The sequence below is a fragment of the Bos grunniens genome, chromosome 22 (assembly GCF_055505025.1).
Source record: "Bos grunniens cultivar Pamir isolate PY7600 chromosome 22, Bosgru_T2T1.0, whole genome shotgun sequence".
Lineage (NCBI taxonomy): Eukaryota > Metazoa > Chordata > Mammalia > Artiodactyla > Bovidae > Bos > Bos grunniens.
The window spans coordinates 17,105,310-17,126,616 of NC_141186.1; the positions used below are offsets into that span (position 1 = coordinate 17,105,310).

The window sequence follows — 21,307 nt, forward strand, 5'->3', positions numbered from 1 at the left end:
TATTTTTTTGTTTTGCTAGTTCATTTATTGTGGAGCCTTTCCCAAAAAGGAGTTTAAAAAGTACAGTGGGTGAATTCCAGCACACCCTGGGGAAGACCAACATTTTGCTGAGCTCCTACCATCAGATTCTGGGCTATGGGCTTGGCCCACTGGTCTATAACCCCTGAGGTCAGTCTTACCAAACCATCTTACAGGCTTGGGAACACCAGGAAGATTAAGTAACTTAACCAAACACAAAACGGAGAGAGGACTCACCCCCATGTCTTTCTAGCTCTTTCTGTCACAACACACTGCTTTAGGGAGATCTGTGGTTTCTGGGCCTTGTAGTCCACAGAAGTACTAGACTGAACGATGTGATGAGTTGGCAGGGTTAACAACGTGGGGTAAGAAATCATAATAGATGCAAAGAATAAAGGATACGTATCTTATGGGAATGAGTTATCAGTGATCAGATTTCTAGGGGAGTAGGGATTGTCTAGCAAGTGTCAACAAGGGAGGAGCTGGAATCCTTCTGTGGCTGGAAAAGGAGGTGGCCAACTGGAGTAATGGCAACAGTGGTGTGTGGTAGGCCTGCAGCACTAGGTCCTATCCTTTTAGAAAGTGGCCAAGGCCTGTCTCACCTGTGGTTTGTGTCTGAATGAGCTGATCCAGACTTCATGCTCCAATAACCTTTACTTGGGGACCAAGCCAGGTGCTCAGGAGGTCATGGCAGGCCTTGACACGTGCTCAGGTAGAGTACACTGTGGGGGCCTTGGACAGCCGTTTTTCCTGACAAAGCCTTATCCATGTGTGGACTCTGGTCAGACAACTGCAGCAGGGTCTCTAGGCTTTTCCTGTAATGGCAGATTCCCAAGATCTGTTGAGGCAACTGTGCCTACTACCAGGGCACCCTGGGCAAGAAGGCCCAACCAATTAGACCAACAAAAACCAAGAGTACACAAGTGTCCCTTTCTTACTCCTGCTCTTCCAGAAGGAATCAAACTCCAGAATATGGAGGCAAGAAATTATGCTTAAGAGAAGTGGCTGGGACTTCCATCATGAGAGGGAAGCACCAACACTGCTCATCACTGGAAGGGATTTTGATATTTATTAAGCTAAGCACATACTACGGCTTACACAGTTTTCCCAATGACTCGGCAGTGGAAAATCCGCCTGTGATGCAGGAGACACAAGAGACCTAAGTTCAATCCTTGGGTCAGGATAAGCCCCTGGAGGGGGACAGGGCAACCTCCTCCAGTACTGTTGCCTGGAGAATCCCATGGACAGAAGGAGCCTGACAGGCTACAGTCCATGGGGTCACAGAGTCGGACATGACTCAGCGACTAAGCACGAGCACATTTTACATACATTACTGAACCCACACAACCATCATGTGTGGTAGATACTATGATCCCCCATATATTAGATCAAACACCGAGGCTCAAATCAAGGCAAAAGGAAGCAAAACGTCTGGCTAGATTTCAGTCAGTGTAGTATCAGAAACTGTTTCTCCACTATACCACACTGCCTTTCCCACAGACTAGATACTCACTAAGGGTACTTCCAATGCCTACATCCTCTAGCTCCATAAGATCAGGGATTAATAACCACTCCTCACATTTATATAGTGCTACAGAGAGTTCTTTAAGCACTTTCACAAGGCTTTTTTGATCTTTAAAACATTCTTGTGAATTAGGCAGGGCTGATCTTGGTATGTGAACCTGCTGCCTTTTGATCCAAATACAGTCCTCTTCCCACTAAATCAGGATCCTTTTCAAAGGGAATCTTGTTTACTTCAGGGAATACTACAACCATGAGGCAAGGGGGGAAAAGTGATTGGAAAGGCCCGAAAAGTTAGAATCCTAACAACCCAACAAGCAGAAGACTAAAATTAATCAAATGGTTTTTTTTTTTTTGGTTGTTGACACTAATTTCCATGAGTCTTGAGAAGTGCTCCAAGACTGTAAAGTACCATTCTAATAATCAAATAAATTTTATACTTTTAAAAAATAAATTATTTATATCCCGGTTCTTTGAAAATTAGCAGTCATTGCCTGTGCACATAACTCCATTATCCACTCATTTACGTTTGCACCTCTCTGCTCTCCAAATCCTACCCATGCATCAGTCTAGTTCTTTGTTATGACTTTAGTCTACAGTAGGACAAATTATTTCACTCAATAAATTCAGAAAGCACGCTATACATTAGCTACTAGGGGTGAGAAAAAAATGTTAGTAGTTCTGTCAATAGAAAAGATAAAATTAAAGTGACATGTGAATTTAAAGAAAGAACCCTTACTCCTTGAACTGAAGTAACCAGAAGGCTCCAGAATTACCATATAAACTAGGTCTCGAAAGAGAAGTAAATAGTAAAGAAGTAGAAAAGGAAAACTTTTGTTTTTTGAAAGGAAAATTTTGAAGGAAATTGGGAAAACATGGAACTGATACGGGGATTCATGAGAGGTTCTCCTGACTGAGACAGACAGTGTGCGAGGGTATCAGGAGATAAATCAGGAGTGATGCACTGGGACCACACTTTGGACATGTCTGAAAGGGATTAAGGAATTTTGGTTGTTCAGAAAACAAGGGCACAAAGTAAGGGACTTGATGATTCGGAGCTGTGCTCTTGGTATACTCATCAGCACACAGGGAGGCAGAAAGAGAAATGGATATGAGGTGGAAGGCAAAGAGTTAAGTTCAGGACACACTGAGTTTGTCAAGATAATCAGGACGTCTAAAACTTACGTACACAGAAGTACTGCCAGTACCTAATAGAGACTGAATACATAGAATGTTTATAGAACAAAATGACTCTGGAGGGCAGGGATCCACAGTTAGAATCTGGGTGTCATCCAGACATGATAAAGTCAAGCAGGTAAGAGCAAAGGGACACTCATCTTTCAAGCAATAAACATTTACAATGTGTCAGACTTTAGGAGGTTTAGTTCACAGATCTCTTCCCCACATCCCTTTTACACTTATCTGCTCCACACCATTACATACTATGTTCACTGGATGTTTCACAAGGATATTATGCTTCATGGAGATTGCAAATTCCCTATATGTAGGACACTTTAAAATTCATTTGGAAACCATAAAACAGTATTACACACATAACTGACACTATTAACACTGAATGATAACCATTAATATCCAGTCAAAAGACAAGCCCATAACCCAAGCTGCATAAATGAGAATGGACCATTTTACAGGTGGAGGTTAACCTTATGGCGCATGGTAGCTCCTGCCCATCAGTTGCAGGGTTTCAACTATGACTTAGGTTCCCTGTGCCCAGTTCACTTCCCTGAGGCCACTGCCAGGTTTCTCAGGGAGCCTCTACCTACCTCCGAGTGCTTAAGGCCATCAAACAACACACTTTTCACATTCTATCAAATCCCCAACACAAGGCACAGGGGGGACTAGGCAGTTGTAACTTTATTGAGGTTCTTTTTAATTAAAAGGGTTCACAGTAGAGACCAACACCTGCAGGGGGAGCAGCCTCCCAGATGTTTCCTGCTCTAGGACCCACTGATTGAAGGAGAATTTGACTGATTTCCCATCTCCTTCAGTTTTGATGGGAAGGGGTGATGGATGGAAGTGGAGAGAATGACCAAGAAGACGTCAGGATGAAAAACTCAGAAGGACCTCAACTTCAACAAGCCGAAGTTTGTTTCACAGCTGTTGATCACCCAGTTCCACCAACCAGGAATAAATTAATCAGTTCCACCACCAGCTGATGGCAACAGAAGGGGCTCTGCAGAACTCAGGCTTAGTTTGCACTAGTTGCCAACACTGCAGCCGCCAAAATCACCAAAGGAGATTTTACAGCAGCGCCTTTACCCTCTCAGTTCACTGGGTGGGAGGCCCAGGCGTCACCTCACACAGCAGTCCATCAAGCAGGCTTCATTTACGCTTCTTCTCCTGTGTGCTCGTGAACCAAGAGTCTAGGAGCTTCTTGCTGTAGTATAACTGCCAGGCGTGCACTTGGACCGCCAGCACCAACACCAGATACATGACAGAGACGGCAGAAAAACCAAAGAGGAAGCGGTAGGCCTTGCCATGGCGGTAGAGCTGCTGTGCAGCAGGGAACATCTCCATGCTGCCATAAATGAGGGGAGCAATGGAGAAGAGCCCCATGCTGATCATGGAGAGCACCAGGTAGCTGATGTTGTTGCGGGGGAAGGAGAGGAGGCCCAGGAGGGAGGGTACAACGCTTAGCAAATAGGGGTACTCCCACTGATACGGCATGGCCACTTGATCATGAGACAAGAGCCTCAGGTGTCCCACACTCATCTTGGCAACCAGCAGAAGCCATATGACCAGATGCACGTAGATCAGCTTCTTGATTTCATACTTGAGGGTCACACTGTGGGGCAGAGAAGAGGGAGAAGTATCTTTCATTCAGAGTTTTCTGACACCAGCTGTATGTCAAGCAATAGTACTGGACACAGGGATACAGATATAAATAAGGTATAGTTCCTGCCTGGAGGCTGGGAACAAAGCAGAGGAAGAAAAAGTAATTACAAACGAACTGGAAAAACTCTTGTAAATCTATGTTGCAAAATATATGGGATCACAGGAAGGAGTAATCAATTCCGACTGAAATGAGTTGACTGAGAAGGCTATCTAGACAAGGGTGATATCTGAGCTAGGCTCTGAGAGGTAGGTGGAGATAGACATTCTGAGCAGAGGTAATAGCATGCAGGCAAAAAGGCATAAACATTTGTGTTCCAGGAGAGCAAACAGCTCGGTGTGGAAGGACTACACTGTGGCAATCTGCACTGCACGGCCATTAAAAAAAGAGAACCCTGACCGTAGCATATGAGTAGAGCCTATGGAATGAGGTACTGGCAGCAAAGAAACCAACTCAGGCTGTCCATACTTCTTCAGTAAAAGTAAACATTTTTCTTCTAAAGTAAGCAAATTTTCTCTTATTCTTTGAATTTTCTTAGGTCCTAAATATATCCCCTTCACATCTCCAGAGGGCAGAGTTTCTACTCTAGACAGGCATGAAAATGCTAGCTTGGGTTGTGAGGTTCCCTTGAACAAGGGTCTAAGCATAAGAATAAAGTGAGGTTCCAAAGGGCCTGTCAGTCTTTAAAACTCTGGAAAAAAGATGTGGAAAAGATTCTGAGAAACTTCAGTGGATTTAACGAAAACCTCTAAATTAAAAAATATATATATCATATAATAGAAAGTGCAGAAAGGTGTGTGTGTGTGGTGGGAGGGGGATCAGTCACCCATAGACTTCAAGTTCCATGAAGGCAGGGACCAGATTTGTTGTTTGTCAATAAATTTTTACTGAAGGTATAATATGAATACGAAGACCAGGGCTGCTTTCGCTATTATATCCTCAGTGCCTAACACAATGCATGATGGGTAGAAGGTAAATAAATATTTGTTGAACGAACAAACGAACGCAAAACTATCCCTTACATGATGGGGGGGGGGGCGGGGAGGGGTGTTCCATAAAATTCGTTTGAGGCAAAGTCTCGACGTTAGGGTCCACACCCCAAAACGACCCAAAATTTAACAGCTACCGCGTACTGGGCAGACTTCAGTGCTAGATTTTATGTTACATTCTCACGAGATTATTGGCTCACCAATTCTTCAAGACCAAAAAGGCAGATTAAACTGAGGCTCAATTAGGAGTTAGGTTCCCGAGAGCCGGGCCAACATAACCACGCCCCAGGGCCCGGACTCCCTCAGGGTACAGAGGGATCAAGGGGTGGAACTCACAGGAGTGAAGGGGCTTCCCGGCATTGGGGGCGGGCCCTGGACTGTGCCAGGTGGAGGGGACTTGGGAGGTGCCCGAGGGCGGGCTGAGGAGCAAAACCCTGAGACCAGGCCGGCGTTGTGTTTCTGGCCCTGCGGGCTCCTCTTCTCACTTCATACCTCATCTGGTAGTGCATGGCGACGCGCTCCCGATGCTGAAAGTCGCTGCCGTCAGTGCCGGCCGCTCGCGGGCCTGCCCGAGACGCCATCTTCCCCACCCAGACTCCTGGAGCCCCTCAAGCCGACGAACTGCCGCGACTACCGCTCGGAACTGCCTGCCGACCCTGTTCGTAGAGGTTCAGCTCACCCAACCCAACAGTCTAGTGCTTCTTTGAAGACAACTTCCGGCCTCTCTGTCTCTGGAGGACCAACTCTGTGGTCACGTTCCTGCGCACGCGTACGCGAGCGTTTCCAGTCTCGGCTCAGCCTTGGGCGTCTCTCCCCATCCTTCGGAGTGCTCAAAAAATTAACTCCTAGTGTTTGGGGGTTTTGCCAAGGGCTGAAGCTGATTCTCCAGTCTCTCGAGCATTTTCACTTCCTTAAGCTCGAATTCAAGTTTCAGACGTCTCTGTCTCCACTTCTCAGATGGGGAAACTGACGCGTGGAAGGGATCTATGACTTTCTCAAGCGTATGCATCTTCCACATTGTTTCAAAGTATCTCCCCACAGATTAATCTCTGCAAGAAGAAATGGTAACTTTACAGTAGAGAAACCTGGTAGGCACCCCGTTAACTAAATACTTGCCCACGAGTGAGACAGAGTCCTTATGCCTCCTGATACAACTGAGGACCAGCATCACTTATGTGTTGATAGTGAAAGTCGCTCAGTCGAGTCGACTATACAGTCCATGGAATTCTCCAGGCCAGAATACTGCAGTTGGTAGCCTTTCTCTTCTCCAGAGGATCTTCCCAATCCAGGGATCAAACCCAGGTTTCCCGCATCGCGGGCGGATTCTTTACCAGCTGAGCCACAAGGGAAGCCCAAGAATACTGCAGTGTACCCTATCACTTCGCCAGAGGATCTTCCCAGCTCAGGAATCGAACAGGGGTCTCCTGCATTGCAGGCGGATTCTTTATCAACTGAGCTATCAGGGAAGCTGATAGCTTATTTGATATTTCTGCCCAAAATAATTGGCCAGAATCTAATCATGAAGAGACGGACAGATAAGTTCAAATTGAGGGACATTCTACAAAGTAACTGGAGTATACTTTTTAAAAATGTCAAGGCCATGAAAGAAATTAGGTAGAGGCAGAAAGCAGAGCAGTGGTCGCTAAGGACTTGGGGGAGGGAGGGAGGCGAAGGAGTGGGGACTTGCTTCATGGGTATAAACATGAGAAAGATGAAAAAAGTTCTGGAGGTGAATGTGGTGATGGTTGCACAACTGTGTAAATAACTTCATGCCACTTAACTATACACTTAAAAATTGTTAATTTTATGTACATTTTACCACAAGAAAAAATACATAAAATAAGAATTTCAAAATTACATTTACTGAAAAAAACTGAAGCATCTTTTCATATGTTGAGTCATTGGCATTTCATTTCCCTGAACTGTGTTCATATTCTTTGTCCATTTTTTTCTACTGCATTGTTGGTCTTGTTGATTTATATAGATAGCAGAGAGAGAGAGAATCTCTAATATTAGTTGCCATGTATTTTTCCTATGTATTGTATGTCTTTTGACTTTACTCATGGTGTTACAAGTTTAAGATGCAGAATAGTTTTTTAATGTGGTTGAATATATAATCTTTTTTCCTTTTTTTGCTTCTCAATTTTGAGTCGTAACTAGAGTCCTCCAAGGTGTTCAAATAATTTTATGCATTTCAGCATTTGAGAACCATGCTCAGAAATCTGCCTCTGCAACTAGAGGTGAGCTCTAAAGAGATAGATATGAACTGAGTCATCAACCCATGTGTTTGGCAAAGGGTAAAACTCAAGAAATACTTTCTGAGTAATAAATTCCAAATGATCCAAAAATCATCCTCTTCTAAGCACCGTGAAGACTCCTCAGGGTCACTCAGCAATTCTTCACCGCCCCCACCCCACCCCTCTGGCTTTAGCTTGTGCTTATCTTTGTCTTTTCTGTGTGTGATTTCCACGATTTTCCAGACTGCCTCTGAGTCATCCATTGGCTTATCATGATACACTAAGCACATGGTGGATGTTCAATAAATATTTGAGGCATGAATATTCTAGGGAGGGGCCCTAACGGTTTCCCCAGAACATCTTCCCTGAAGTATCAGTACTTTTCTTCTGCTCTTAGTCCACTTAAAGTTTAGTGATTTGTGTTCCTGTCCTCTCACCCTGCCCATTCCCTTCTCAAATCCTTTGCACTGATGTTTCCTTTGCTTGAATGCCCCCACCCACCCCAGCACTTCAAAAGACTGGCTTCCAGTCCCAGGAACACAAACTGAATGTTTGTGACCCCTGCTCCACACCCATTTGTATGTTGAAACCTAATCCCCAATGTGATGGTATTTGGAGGTAGGATTTTGGGGAGGTGGGATTGTCCTTTAGTTGCTAAATCGTGTCCAGCTCTTTTGTGACCACATGGACTGTAGTCCACCAGGCTCTCTGGAATCTGGTAGGCAGATTCTTCACCACTAGCCAACAGGAAAGCCTCGGGAGGTGGGATTAGTGTCCTTATGAAAGAGATTCCCTTGCTCCTTCTACCAGGTGAGGACACCGAGAGAAGACAGTGTCTGGGAACCAGGAAGAGGGTCCTCACCAGACACTGAACTACCAACACTTTGATCTTGGACTTGTCAGCCTCCAGAACTACAAGAAGTAAACTTCTGGTGTTTATAAGTCACCAATTTATGGTTTTCTGAATAGCAGCCCAAACAGACCAAGACACTTCAGATCTTCAAAAGAGTGACTTCTCGCCAGTCATCATTTAGCTGAAAGCTCACCTCTGAGGTCTTTCCTGAGCCCATAGGCCAATCTAGCTCTCCAGCCAGTTGCTGTCACATCACTTTGTGTTGTTTTCTTCCGAGAACATCATTCTCTGAAACCATCTTGATTATCTGCATATTTGTTCATGGTCTGAGTGCCTCCTTCTTCCAGGAATATCAGCTCCTTTAAGTATGTGACAAGGTTGTCTTGTTTCCTGCTGTATTCTCAGCCCCAAGGAGGGGTAGTATACAGTAAATGCAGTATATTAGGTATTTACCTACAGTAAATACCTAATAAGTATTTGCTGAGTGAATGAATAATGGTTGTCTGCAAGCTTCTCTAGGGAAGGATTTAGATGTAAGTAATAAGATGATGATGATGATAGCTATTTTTTGAGCCTGAAGGGTGCACTAAGCTTTGTATCAAGTACTTTTCATGATTATTCTTCATGACCACCCAAGGGGTAGGAGCTATTTTTAATCCCTATTGGTCAGATCTAACTGAAGCTTAGATGAGTTATATCACACAGCTAGTGCTGGCTGCTGGTTTTCAAAATGGGGTCCCTAAGTAGCCACAGCTTCAGCATCACATTGGAACCTTGGAACATCACCGTGTAATCAGAAATATACGTTCTTAGGCCCCACCCCAGACATACTGAGTCAGAAACTCTGCAATGAAGCCCAGCAATCTGATTTTTAACAAACCTTCCATGTGATTCTGACTCACTAGTGTGAAAAATCTATCATTAAAAGAAAGACGAAGTTGAACCCCCTTTTTTAAAACAGCTTTATTGAGAGAGAATTCATATACTATACACACTTAGGTGAGTACAATCCATTGGTTTTTATTATATTTGCAGGGCTGTGTAACCTCCAAATAGACTTGGTGCAATCACCAAAATAGACTGGGATTAGATTAATAAATTAAAACATTTTTTGTGTCCCCTAAGAGAAACCCCATACCCACTAACAGTCCCCATTCCCTCTCCATTCCCCAGCCACAGCTCTAAACAACCACTGATTAATTTTTTGTCCTTATGATTTTGCCTATTCTGGACATTTCATACAAATGAGATGATACAAACATATATTAATATGTGATCTTTTGTGATTGGCTTCTTCCACTTTGCACGTGTTCAATGTTCATCGATGCACTCTAGCAGCATATATCCTTTTGATTGACAAATAATATTCCATTTATGGAAACACATTTTCTATGAACACTTTTTAAGGCAAACATATGGGTTGTTTCTACATTTTGCCTGTTATGAATAACACTATGAACATTCGTGTATAAGTTTTTGTGTGGATATAGATTTTCATTTCTCTTGGAACTTCAAATATAACTCCAAATATTATGTATATGTAGAATTGCTGGGTCACGGATCTTATTCTTAAGCACTACACATTTCAGCTGGTGTTAATTATTATTATTAAATCCTCTGCTATTATTAAATAATTACATTATCAGTAACACCAATATTTGTTTATATCTATTAAGTATCTCTGTTGCAAAGCCCTTCACTTGTATTAATACAAATCCTTACCTTAACCCTTTAAGACAGGATCCCTGTTGAACAGGTGAGAGACTGGGGCTCTGGGAGGTTAAGGCAACTTGTCTGCACTCAAACAGCTAACACAAGTAGAGCAGGGATCACAATTCACATTGGCCTGTTTCCTGTGCCCTCTGTGCCCAATGCCATGTTCTGGGCCATACCCTGCCCCAAAGCTTTCAAAACACGCCTATACCCTTCCTTTCTGGCTTTTTCTGGAAGTGAGGCTGGCCTACAATCCCAAGGGTAAGAGCCGCACACTCAGTCCCATGCTCTCTTCCAGCTGGGGCTGAAGGCCAGGGGAGGGGCTGCCCTCGGAGCTGGAAATAAAGTAGAGGGAGGGTTGGGCTGAGCAGGGCAGGACTGGAAGGTTAGGAGGCTGTGAGCTGGAGGTAAGGAGTTTTATATTCTGGGTTTTTTTGTTTGGATTTGGTTTTGGCTCCTAGAGAACAGGTGAGGTGGGGCTTGGCAGTTTTGTGATTGGGGGTGAGGAGTGAGGCTGGAGCAAGCTGAAGGGGAAAGTGCTAAGTCGGGGCAGAGGGCTTTCACAGTCAGGCTGGAGACCCCTACATTGTCAAAAGGAAAGACTAGGGAGGGGCCTGTGCTCCATATATTCCTTGAGCCCCTTGCTCTGCATCAGGCCCGGTCTGCGCTGGGGTGGGAACAGGAGAACATTTCAGGGTGAGGCACCCAGGGAGAGGTTGGAGGGAGCATGGCAGAAGCCCACACTAAGGCCCACCTGGCTGGGGGGAAGGAAGTAGCAGGATGGAGGGGAAATTCTGTGAGCGATCACAGAATGCAGTGAAACTCAGGCTTCAAGGCTGCAAAGGTTTAGCCCTGGGCTGGAGGGAGGCACTGCTGGTGGAGGAACTGACTTCAGGAAGGCCTGGATTGGGCAAGCTCAGGAGAGAAGGGCTGGCAGGTCAGCCCAGGGCTGTCGGCTAGAGCTGTGCTGCCCAGGATGGCTGCCAGCAGCCCACAGCCCTGGTGGTTGTATATATCTAAACCAGTTAACATTCAATAAGATTAAAAATCCAGCTTCTCAGTCATACTAGCCACACTTCAAGTGCTCAACAGCCATGTTAGGGTAGCAGCTCCAGTATTAGAACGGATATAGAACCCACCATGGTAGAAAGTCCCTTTGGCCAGTGGGAAGCCTCAGGAGGGGTTTGGATTGCTCAAGGACCCACTGGAAAGAGCAGGCTTAGTCTGTGGGGTGCCTGGCCTGGGAGGTCTCTGGGTGACAGGTGAGGGAAGGTCCCCCGCCCTGTGAGGTGGTGTGACTAGCCTCCTGCCAGCGTAAAGTGGACTCTGTCCCCAAGGACAGAAACTAGCTGAGCAGGGCCTCTTCACTTCGACTTGGGATCCCTGATCAGTGTGACTGGAACCAGGGGTCAGAGAAACATGGAGTGAGTGGTGCCGGGGAGGGAGGCATGGCTGCTGAGGGGGGCTGAGCCTGGGTACTGAGGGGGTCTCCAACTTGGTCATGGTGGTCTACTGGGGTTGGACAGGAGAAGGGCTGGGGGAGGTGTGTATGAGCTGCGAGGGGAAACCAGAGTGGAGGCCTGATGGATGGAGGTGGGGTTGCACTGTTTCAAAAAACAAGAGAGGACTTCCCTGGCATCCATTGTTTAAGACTCCCAACTTCCACTGCAGAGTGGGTGGGGTTCGATTTCTAATCAGGGAACTAAGATCCCGCATGCCCAGTGGGGTAGCCAAAATAACATTAAAAAAAAAAAAAAAAAAAGACAAGAGAGAGAGAAGCCGCTCATCCCTTGCAATGGGCTATCTCTGCTTGCTTTCCAGGCCCAACACTATCCAGCTGACAAGGATGGAATACGCCATGAAGTCCCTCAGCCTTCTCTACCCTAAGTCCCTCTCCAGGTGAGGAAAGCCAGCTGGGGAAGAGAAGGGGAGCTAACATGCTCAGTAGGGCAGACGTTCTGCAACCTCGATGGCCATGTAAGTCACCTTGGCATCTTGTTCAAATGCGGATGTTGATTCAGGAGGTCTGGAGTGGGATCCTTCCACAATTCCCCAGGAGATATTAAGGCTGCTGCCTTCTCCCAATCCTCATATCACACCCTAAGTAGAAACAGGGAGACACTGCTTGAGATTTTGATTCTTAATCTCACTTAAAATTCCCAACTTTGAGAAGTGGGGATTATTTTGCCAGATTAATAGGCAGGGAAACTGAGGCACAGGGTGGGCACTCTCTTGGAGCAAATGTGTAGTGAAGCCAAGATTTGAATTTGGGTCTGCCTGACTCCAAAACCTAGGTTCCCTGCAGTCCTTTGGTTCTACATTGTGTATCTCAGTTCAAAACTCTCTTATACTGACCTCAGCTTTGCCATTTCATCTCACATTACAGATGATAAGAAGGAGGCAGAGAGAGGAAAGTGGTAATTAGGCAGAGGTTGGGCCATCTTCTGTCACTGGCTACTTGTCATGATCTAAGACCCGGCAGCATCAATGTCACTTGGGAACTCATTACATATGTAACATCGCAGACCTCACCCAGACCTACTGAATCAGAGCCTGCATTTTAACAAGATCCCCAGGGGACATATGTGTCCACTAAAGTTTAAGATGCACTGATCCAGTAGGCTTTTAAGGAAGACTATGCAAAGCAGACTGGGTGGATGGTAGGGGAAGAGGAGCATCCTGAGCTGAGCCTAGAGAACTGGGGAGTGAGTTACCCTGTGGTGGTGTGAGAGCTGGAAGGCAGCATCATGCTGATGCTCCATATGGCTCCCAGGTACACGGCAGTGAGCACTTCGGTGGTGACCCAGCAGCAGCTGTCGGAGCCCAGTGCAGAGGCCCCCAGGGCCCGGCCCTGCAGAGTAACCACTGCTGACCGGAGTGTGAGGAAGGGCATCATGGTGCACAGTCTTGAGGACCTCCATGTCAAGGTAGGGACGGGCCTGCCTTCGCACAGCTCACCATGGGGACCTTGGTTGAGAGCTGGCCCTGACAGCTGCCTCTGGCCTTGGTATCATGAGGTAGGACTGCAGTAGGGATGGAGTTCATAAGAAAAATATGCTCTGAAAAATACCTCTGGCCTATTGTTAGTATCAGATGATAATGTACTGCCACCCTCCTATCACCAGACAGACAAGACTCCAGACGGGCACCACCAGCCTATTGAAGTTGCCATCAGAAAGGAAATCTTGGACTTCCCTGGTGGTCCAGTGGTTAAGACTGTGCTTCCAATGCAGGGGGCCTGGGTTCAATCCCTGGAGGGGGAAAGATCCCACATGCCCCTTGGTGTGGAGAAAAAGAACTTTTTTAAATTGAAAAAAAAACAAAAAACAAAAACCTATTGATCAGTAAGGTTCCAGAGAGGAAACCAAGGACACATAATACTTGTGGGTGGGAGTCACAGTGGCAAGAATGACACCCTTCCCTATTTCCATGCTCCCCCTCCACTTGGTTGGGAGTAACTTGTCCTAGTCATTCCTTCTTTTATTTAAAAAAAAATTATTTACTTATTCACTTTTGGCTGTGCTGGATTGTCGTTGCTGTGCAGGGGTTTCTCTAATTGAGGCAAGCAGGAGTTACTCACTAGCTGTGATGTGCAGGCTTCTCATTGTCATGGCTTCTCTTGTTGCAGAGCATGGGCTCTAGGGTGCTTGGGCTTCAGCAGCTGCGGCACATGGGCTCAGTATTTGCAGTTTCCAGGCTCAAGAGCTGAGGCTTGATAGTTGTGGTGCATGGGCTTAGTTGTTCCACAGCATGTGGGATCTTCCCGGACCAAGGATCAAACTTGTGCCTCCTGCACTGGCAGGCGGATTCTTTACCACTGAGTCACCAGGGAAGCCCCTAATCGTTCCTTCTTATAGAGACACCTTTCCTTCTTAAAGTCATATTAGGATTAGGGCCCACTCTAATGCCTCACTTTAATGTAATTACTTCTGTAAAGACTCTATCTCCAATTATAGTCACATTCTGAGGTACTGGGATTAGGACTTCAATATATGAAATTCACAGGGATACCATTTAGCCCATAATACATACAAATCAAGTGAATATAACTGAAGGTCCAGAAATAAATCCATGTATCTGTGGTCAATTGATTTTTGACAGAATGCCAAGGTTATTCCATGGAGAAAAGGTAGTCTTTTCAACAAATGGTGCCGAGTCAATGGGCTATGCAAATGCCAAAGAACTGAGTTGGATCCCTCCCTCATATTATGTATAAAATTAATTCAAAGTGGATCAAACACCTAAATGCAGAGCTAAAACTATAAAATCCTTAGAAGAAAACATAGGAATCTTAGATATGGCACCAAACCTCAAAGCAACCAAAGGGAAAAAGTTGGACTTAATCAATATTAAGAACTTTTGTGCATCAAAGGGCACTAACAAAAAAATGAAAAGATAATCCACAGAATGGGTGAAAATATTTGCAAATCACATATCTGATTAAGGGTCTAGTATCAAGAATATATATAAAGAACTCTTAAAAGAGGATCTACTTGAAAATGGGCAAAAAATCAGAATAGATGTTTTTCCAAAGAAGATGTACAAATGGCTAATAACACATGAAAAGATGCTCAACATCCTTAGTCATTAGGAAAATGCAAATAAAAAACACTTCATAACATTAGAATGGCTAAAATGAAGACAGACAATACCAAGTGTTGATAGGGATGTGGAGAAGTTGCTAGTGAGAATATTAGATCATGCAACTGCTTTGAAAAACATGTTGGTAGTTCTCTAAGAAGAGTAAACATAGAGTTATTACATGACCCAGAAATTCCAACGCTAGGTATATATCCAGAAAAATTGAGAAGATATGTCACACAAAAATGTGTACATGAAGGTGCAAAGCACCATTATTTATGATACTCAAAAGTAGAAACAACCTCTATGTTCATCAACTGAAGAATGGATTAAAAATGTAGCATATTTATTTAGTGGAATATTATTCAGCCATAAAAAAGTAAATGATCATGCTGAAACACAGATTAACTTTGAAAACTTGCTAAGTGAAAGAAGCCATTTATATGAAATGTCCAGAACAGACAGATCCATAGAGACAGAAAGAAGAGGAGAAGCTGCCAAGGGTGAGGAAATGAGGAGTAACAGTTAATGGGTACTAGGTTTCTCTTTGAATAAAAATGGGATTGAAAATGTTTTGAAATTAGATAGTGGTGACAGCTGCAGAATTTTGTGAATACAGAAAAACCACTGGATTGTGTACTTTTCAAAGAGTGAGTTTTATAACATGTGAATTATATCTCAATTAAAAGTTATATATGTGACTCCCATTATATTTTTATTGGACAGCACTATTCTAGAATATTAGCCATGAAGTCAGATAAGGAATACCATGACATAGGTTCTTTGGATGGTGACCCCACAGCAAGAGCCCTGGGTTTCAGTCCCATCCCATAAAACCCAGCCCACTCATTCTGTCCCTGACAGCTGGTTTGGGTCTTCCCCAAACCAGCTCTGTGGCTACATAGGACGGCAAGAGCATCACTTACCTTATTCTCCAGGTCCGGGATACCCTGATGCTGGCGTACAAGCCTTTCTTCCTGGTGCTGGAGGAAGATGGCACAACTGTAGAGACAGAAGAGTATTTCCAATCCCTGGCAGATGACACTGTATTCATGGTCCTCCACAAGGGGCAGAAATGGCAGCCCCCATCAGAACAGGTGATATCCCACCTGTGTGGGAGAATATTGGGAGCTCAGGAGAAATCCTTGAGGGATGCCAACCACATGCTTGTCTTGATGCAGAGCACTAGGTACCAGCTCGCCCTCTCCCACAAGCCTGCCAAGATCGATGTGGCCCGAGTAACTTTCGACCTATACAAGGTGAACCCACAGGACTTCATTGGCTGCCTGAACGTGAAGGCAACTCTCTATGGCACATACTCCGTCTCCTATGATCTCCACTGCTCCGGGGCCAAGCGCATCATGAAGTGAGTGAACTGGGATTAGCTGGGGCTGGGGTGGGTACACAGCAATGGGAGCGGCCCTAGCTTCTCCCATGCACCCTCAGCCTTCTGGGAGCCTGGGACTGGTGTTGATGCTGACAAACCACGACAGTCAGCATTTGTCTAGGACTTCATGGCTGCAGTCATGTTTTAGTTTATAGCAGTGTATACCAAAGGGATTCATACAATCCTGCTGGTGGAATCTGGATACATTTAGCTTTCCTCATCACCTTCCACTATAACAACTAATTATTTTTCAGCTAAAGTAGTAACTTTTCCTAAGAAATCTTCTAATCAACTTTTAAAAAGTGAACGTGTCAATAATCTTACTGAACCCAATTAAGGAGAGAACCAGCAAGAAGTTACAATCAGTTCAAAATCCTACCCATGTATAGATTCATTAAGAATGCTGAGCTAAATTTATAAATACAAACCTGGATTTAGCCATGGGTGTGGAAGGGATGAACTAACTGTCCTTCCATAGATCAGAATTAATCTGCAGTTTATAGGTAATAGTCATTTATATTTCTAATAAACTTCAAAAAAATCTTCTTACTTTACTTTTGAAAGTCTAATCAAGTATTGAAGGAAGCATGGGACGATGTTATTAAAGTACAGTTATGGTGGTGGTTCCCAAATTCAGTTGCTCCAAAGTGGTGCTCTAGAGAACTCTTACCCCATTAAGCAAATGCAGCCAACTAGTTCAAAACCACAAAGCTGGCCTCTTGCCAGTTAGTTGTGACAGATGCCACTTATCCCCAGTTGCTTCATTTAGTGTTTACTGAGCAGTCTCTAAGTGCCTGACCCTATGCTATGAGCTAGAGACGCAGGGATAAACAAGATGTCAGAGCAAGCTCCCAGAGGGCAAGAATTTTTGTAGCCTCCAGTTTCTTGGCGAATGCTGTATCAGCTGGTAACACAGCAATAATTCAAATAATGGGAGAAGAAATGAAGATACATATGAATTGTCATTCACAGTGGGCTGCTGAGAAATCCTACTCTGGATCTCCAGAGTTCTGCCAGAAGGAATGAGGCTAGAGCATACCAGACCTTCTTGGCTTTCCGAGTTTCTTCTCTGCATTTCCAGTCTCCACATGAGGGACCTGAGGCTGTGGTCTGCCTGCCAGAGACGACACTCAGCGGCGGGCTCAGGCCTGGTTCTGTGGCAAGAAGTTCCATTTTCTTCCTGTCCTGTATCGTCTTCCCTCTTGATCTGGGCTTGTTGCCAACAGACTGCAGGTTGCAAAATCTAGAGCAAGAAGTTTCTGTCTTTAAACTCGGTCCATCTAGGGGAAGTGGGACTCTGACCTAAACACAGTAGGCATATTGGTACCGAAAAACAAGAACGATAGCAAGCTGGAATCTCTGGAACGGTTTAGGGGTGTCAGCAAGTGTTTTTTTCTTTAATGGTGGTAAAATATACATACCATAAAGTTTTCCATTTTAACCACTTTTTTTTAAAGTATAAAATTCAGTGACATTAAGTCAGTTCAGTTCAGTTCAGTCGCTCAGTCGTCTCCGACACTTTGCGACCCCATGAATCGCAGCACGCCAGGCCTCCCTGTCCATCACCAACTCCCGGAGTTCACCCAGACTCACATCCATCGAGTCAGTGATGCCATCCAGCCATCTCATCCTCTGTCGTCCCCTTCTCCTCCTGCCCCCAATCCCTCCCAGCATCAGAGTCTTTTCCAATGAGTCAAGTCTTCGCATGAGGTGGCCAAAGTACTGGAGTTTCAGCTTTAGCATCATTCCTTCCAAAGAAATCCCAGGGCTGATCTCCTTCAGAATGGATTGGTTGGATCTCCGTGCAGTCCAAGGGACTCTCAAGAGTCTTCTCCAACACCACAGTTCAAAAGCATCAATTGTTCGGCGCTCAGCCTTCTTCACAGTCCAACTCTCACATCCATACATGACCACTGGAAAAACCATAGCCTTGACTAGATGGACCTTTGTTGGCAAAGTGATGTCTCTGCTTTCATAATATTGTGCAATGGTCACTTGTACATACATTTCCAGAACTTTTCATCATCCCAAACTATAACTCTGTACCCATTAAATACTAACTCTCTACTTACCCTGCCCAGCCATACTTAGCTCTGTTCTCCTGTCTCTGTTAATTTTCTTATTCTAGGTAACTCATGTAAGTGGGATCATACAATACTTGCCCTTTGGTGTCTGGCTTATTTCACTTAGCATCATGTTTTCAAAGTCCATATTGTAGCATGTGTCAGAATTTCATTCCTATCTATGTCCAGATGGCTAGTTGGAAGCCTCAGATCTCTAATCTGAGAAATAGGTATTCTTCTCAGGTACAGCCTTTAAATTTCTGAAGGATTTTCAGGTGCAGATGTTCATGGTTTGAACTTTCCGTCCCACTCCACCTCAATCATAAGTTCATTTATTGAATGAAGGTTAACAGAAGACAGATTTTAATATCAGCCAGTAAGAATTCATTTTCCTTTTGTTTTCTTCTCCCCGCTAGGACTAGACACCCGTATGACCCTCTTTCAAACAGATTTGGATAAGAATTTGGTTAGTCAAACAATCAACCACCTAGTCTTGACCCCATGTCTCCCCTGTTCTTCTACACATCAGGCCCTGTATTAAATGATTTATATTATTTCAACCTCCTTAGCCCTGTGTGCGATCAAAGTGGTGTGACACAGACGAGGGTGCTGCAGCTCAGAGCTATAGCAGTTTGCCAAGCTTGTCACAGCTAATGAGACTGGATGAGAACTCAAGCCTGTGTGACTGGGGTTCTGCTCTCAGTGCACTACAGCACCAGGCAGGGAGATCTTCACATCCAGCACTCTGAAAACTACCTAGATTGCAAACGTCTTGGTAACACTTCCGTCTAGAACAGAGGTGGTGAATGGGCAGAGTCATGTGACGCAGATCCATCTGGCTGATCCAAAGTTATCAACAGTATTAGAAAGACTAAAGGAGCTTGAATTTTGCAGAATACGCAGACATCTCAGTTAAGGCAGACCCTGTCCCATCTGCTGAGGGAAGGCAACATCTGTTCCATTTGCACCTCACTCTACAGTTTATGAAACGGAGCCTGGGGGAGCAGGCATTTAGAAGAGGCAGGAAGGGGTTTTCTTGGTGTTTTGACCCTAATGCCTTCACATTCCACCCAGGGAAGCTCTCCGCTGGGCCCTCTTCAGCATGCGGGCCACAGGCCACATGCTGCTCGGCACCTCCTGTTACCTGCAGCAGCTCCTGGATGCCACAGAGCGGGGACAGCCCCCCAAGAGCAAAGCCGCATCCCTCATCCCAACCAGTCTGAAGATGCTGCAGTGAAAGCCCAGCCAAGGACCAGACTGGGGAGCCCGTGCTCAGCCGGTAGCACCCACAAGCGTGGCAGCTAGAGAGCTTCTTACCTTCCTACATCTCCCTCAGCTCTAGGGGACCATGAATGAGGAAGTGGGGGGAAGGGCCTGAAACCTGGGTTGGGCCAGCCGAAAGAGAACAGAGGGCTCTTGGCCTGGCCTGGCTCCTTCCTGCCCCAAGTAGCTTAGCGGACTAAGACTAGTCACCAGCAGGCAATGGCAGGAAGGCTGCCCCTCAGCAAGCTGTCTTCGTGTGCTACACTTTCATTACACTGCCTGACTCCCGGCCTCCCATCCCAAATGCTCCTGAGTGAACCATCAACCCACTGCTGTAAGATATTAGAGAGGTCACAATAAACTATATATGCTGATACTTTTTCTGTGCTTCTGTTCTTTGCAAGGTCAGAGTAGGGTTCTGTCTGGAAAGGTCTAAGGGAAGAGAGAACTCTGTTGTCAAACCATTCTCCATAATGTGGGGTTATACGAAACAAAAACAAAATCGCAGTTAATTCTGAAACTAGTGCTAGACTTAAGTAGACTGTGTAAGCAAGATGGTAAGTGACAGTTTCCAAACAAATTTGCCTACCAGAGGACTTTGATTGGGAACAACCAAAGACCTAGAATTGCCAAAGCAATAAAAGAATAAAGTCTGGAGGCATAACCCTCCCAGACTTCAGACAATGCCACAAAGCTACAGTAATCAAAACAGCACAGCACTGGCACAAAAACAGACACAGGGATCAATGGAACAGAATAAAAAGCCCAGAAATAAACCTGCACACCTACAGTCAATTAATCCTTAACAAAGGAAGTAAGAATATACAATGGAGAAAAGACTGTGTCTTCATTAAGTGGTGCTAGGAAAACTAGACAGCTCCATGTAAAACAAAATTCGAGCATTCTCTAATACTATACCCAAAAGTCAACTCAAAATGGATTAAAGACCTAAATATAAGACTGGACATTATAAAACTTCTAGAGGAGAACATAGGCAGGACACTCCTTGACATAAAACACAGCAATATTTTCTTTGGATCTATCTCCTAGAGTAACAAAAATAAAAGCAAAAATAAACAAATGGGACCTAATTAAACTCAAAAGCTTTTGCACAGTAAAGGAAACAATAAACAAAATGAAAAGACAACCTCTGGAATGGGAGAAAATATTTGCAAACAATGAGGCCAACAAAGGCTTAATCTCCAAAATATACAAACAGTTCATACAGCTCAATATAAAAAAAATAAAAAATTGAGAAGATCTAAACAAATATTTCTCCAAAGAAGTCATACATATGGCAAATAGGCACATGAAAAGATGCTCAACATCGCTAACTATTAGAGAAATGCAAATCAAAACTACAGTGAGGTATCACCTCACACCAATCAGAACAGCCATCATCAAAAAGTTTACAAATATAAATGCTGGAGAGAGTATGGAGAAAAGGGAACCCTCCTACACTGTTGGTGGGAATGTAAATTGTGCAGCCATTATGGAGAAAGGTATGGAGGTTTCCTTTCTAAGGGATTCCCAGGGTTCGATTCCTGGGTCAGGAAGAGCCGCTGGAGAAGGGATAGGCTACCCACTCCAGTATTCTTGGGCTTCCCTTGTGGCTCAGCTGATAAATAATCTGCCTGCAATGCCGGAGTCCTGGGTTTGATCCCTGGATTGGGAAGATCCTCTGGAGAAGGCAAAGGCTATCCACTCCAGTATTCTGGCTTGGAGAATTCCATGGACTGTATAGTTCATGGGGTCGCAAAGAGCTGGACACGACTGAGCAACTTTCACTTCACTTCACTTTAAAAAACTAAAAATAAAGTTACCGTAT

The 21,307-nt window shown here is 44.7% G+C and overlaps 2 protein-coding genes across 21 annotated transcripts; one reads left to right on the top strand and one right to left on the bottom strand.

The window, feature by feature from the left end:
* Positions 1–3,396: 3,396 nt before the first annotated feature.
* On the bottom strand, positions 3,397–6,109 carry JAGN1 (jagunal vesicle mediated transporter 1). The gene is made up of 2 exons (XM_086366485.1): positions 5,875–6,109; positions 3,397–4,345 (listed from the first exon to the last, which is right to left on the bottom strand). Exons 1-2 carry the CDS (start codon positions 5,961–5,963, stop codon positions 3,883–3,885), a joined length of 552 nt encoding a protein of 183 aa, XP_086222611.1. The 5' UTR covers positions 5,964–6,109; the 3' UTR covers positions 3,397–3,882.
* CIDEC (cell death inducing DFFA like effector c) lies at positions 5,959–19,855 on the top strand. Of its 20 annotated transcripts, none has more exons than XM_086366470.1 (6): positions 5,959–6,470; positions 12,007–12,084; positions 12,959–13,112; positions 15,705–15,863; positions 15,948–16,132; positions 19,291–19,855. In XM_086366470.1, exons 2-6 carry the CDS (start codon positions 12,032–12,034, stop codon positions 19,451–19,453), a joined length of 714 nt encoding a protein of 237 aa, XP_086222596.1. In that variant the 5' UTR covers positions 5,959–6,470; positions 12,007–12,031; the 3' UTR covers positions 19,454–19,855. The 20 variants fall into 20 exon arrangements, with proteins under 20 accessions (XP_086222596.1, XP_086222597.1, XP_086222589.1 ...); XM_086366471.1 differs by having other exon boundaries at positions 5,975–6,446; XM_086366463.1 differs by having other exon boundaries at positions 6,146–6,470; positions 17,126–19,855.
* The last annotated feature ends 1,452 nt before the right edge of the window (positions 19,856–21,307 follow it).

What these genes read in the sequence shown, in the direction of transcription:
- JAGN1 (XM_086366485.1), bottom strand. Translation starts at nt 5,963, where the DNA reads ATGGCGTCTCGGGCAGGCCCGCGAGCGGCCGGCACTGACGGCAGCGAC. An exon ending in GCCATGCACTACCAGATGAG is followed by an intron (nt 4,346 to 5,874) that starts GTATGAAGTGAG and finishes TCTGCCCCACAG; the next exon opens with TGTGACCCTCAAGTATGAAA.
- CIDEC (XM_086366461.1), top strand. An exon ending in TACCCTAAGTCCCTCTCCAG is followed by an intron (nt 12,085 to 12,958) that starts GTGAGGAAAGCC and finishes TATGGCTCCCAG; the next exon opens with GTACACGGCAGTGAGCACTT. An exon ending in TTGAGGACCTCCATGTCAAG is followed by an intron (nt 13,113 to 15,704) that starts GTAGGGACGGGC and finishes CTTATTCTCCAG; the next exon opens with GTCCGGGATACCCTGATGCT.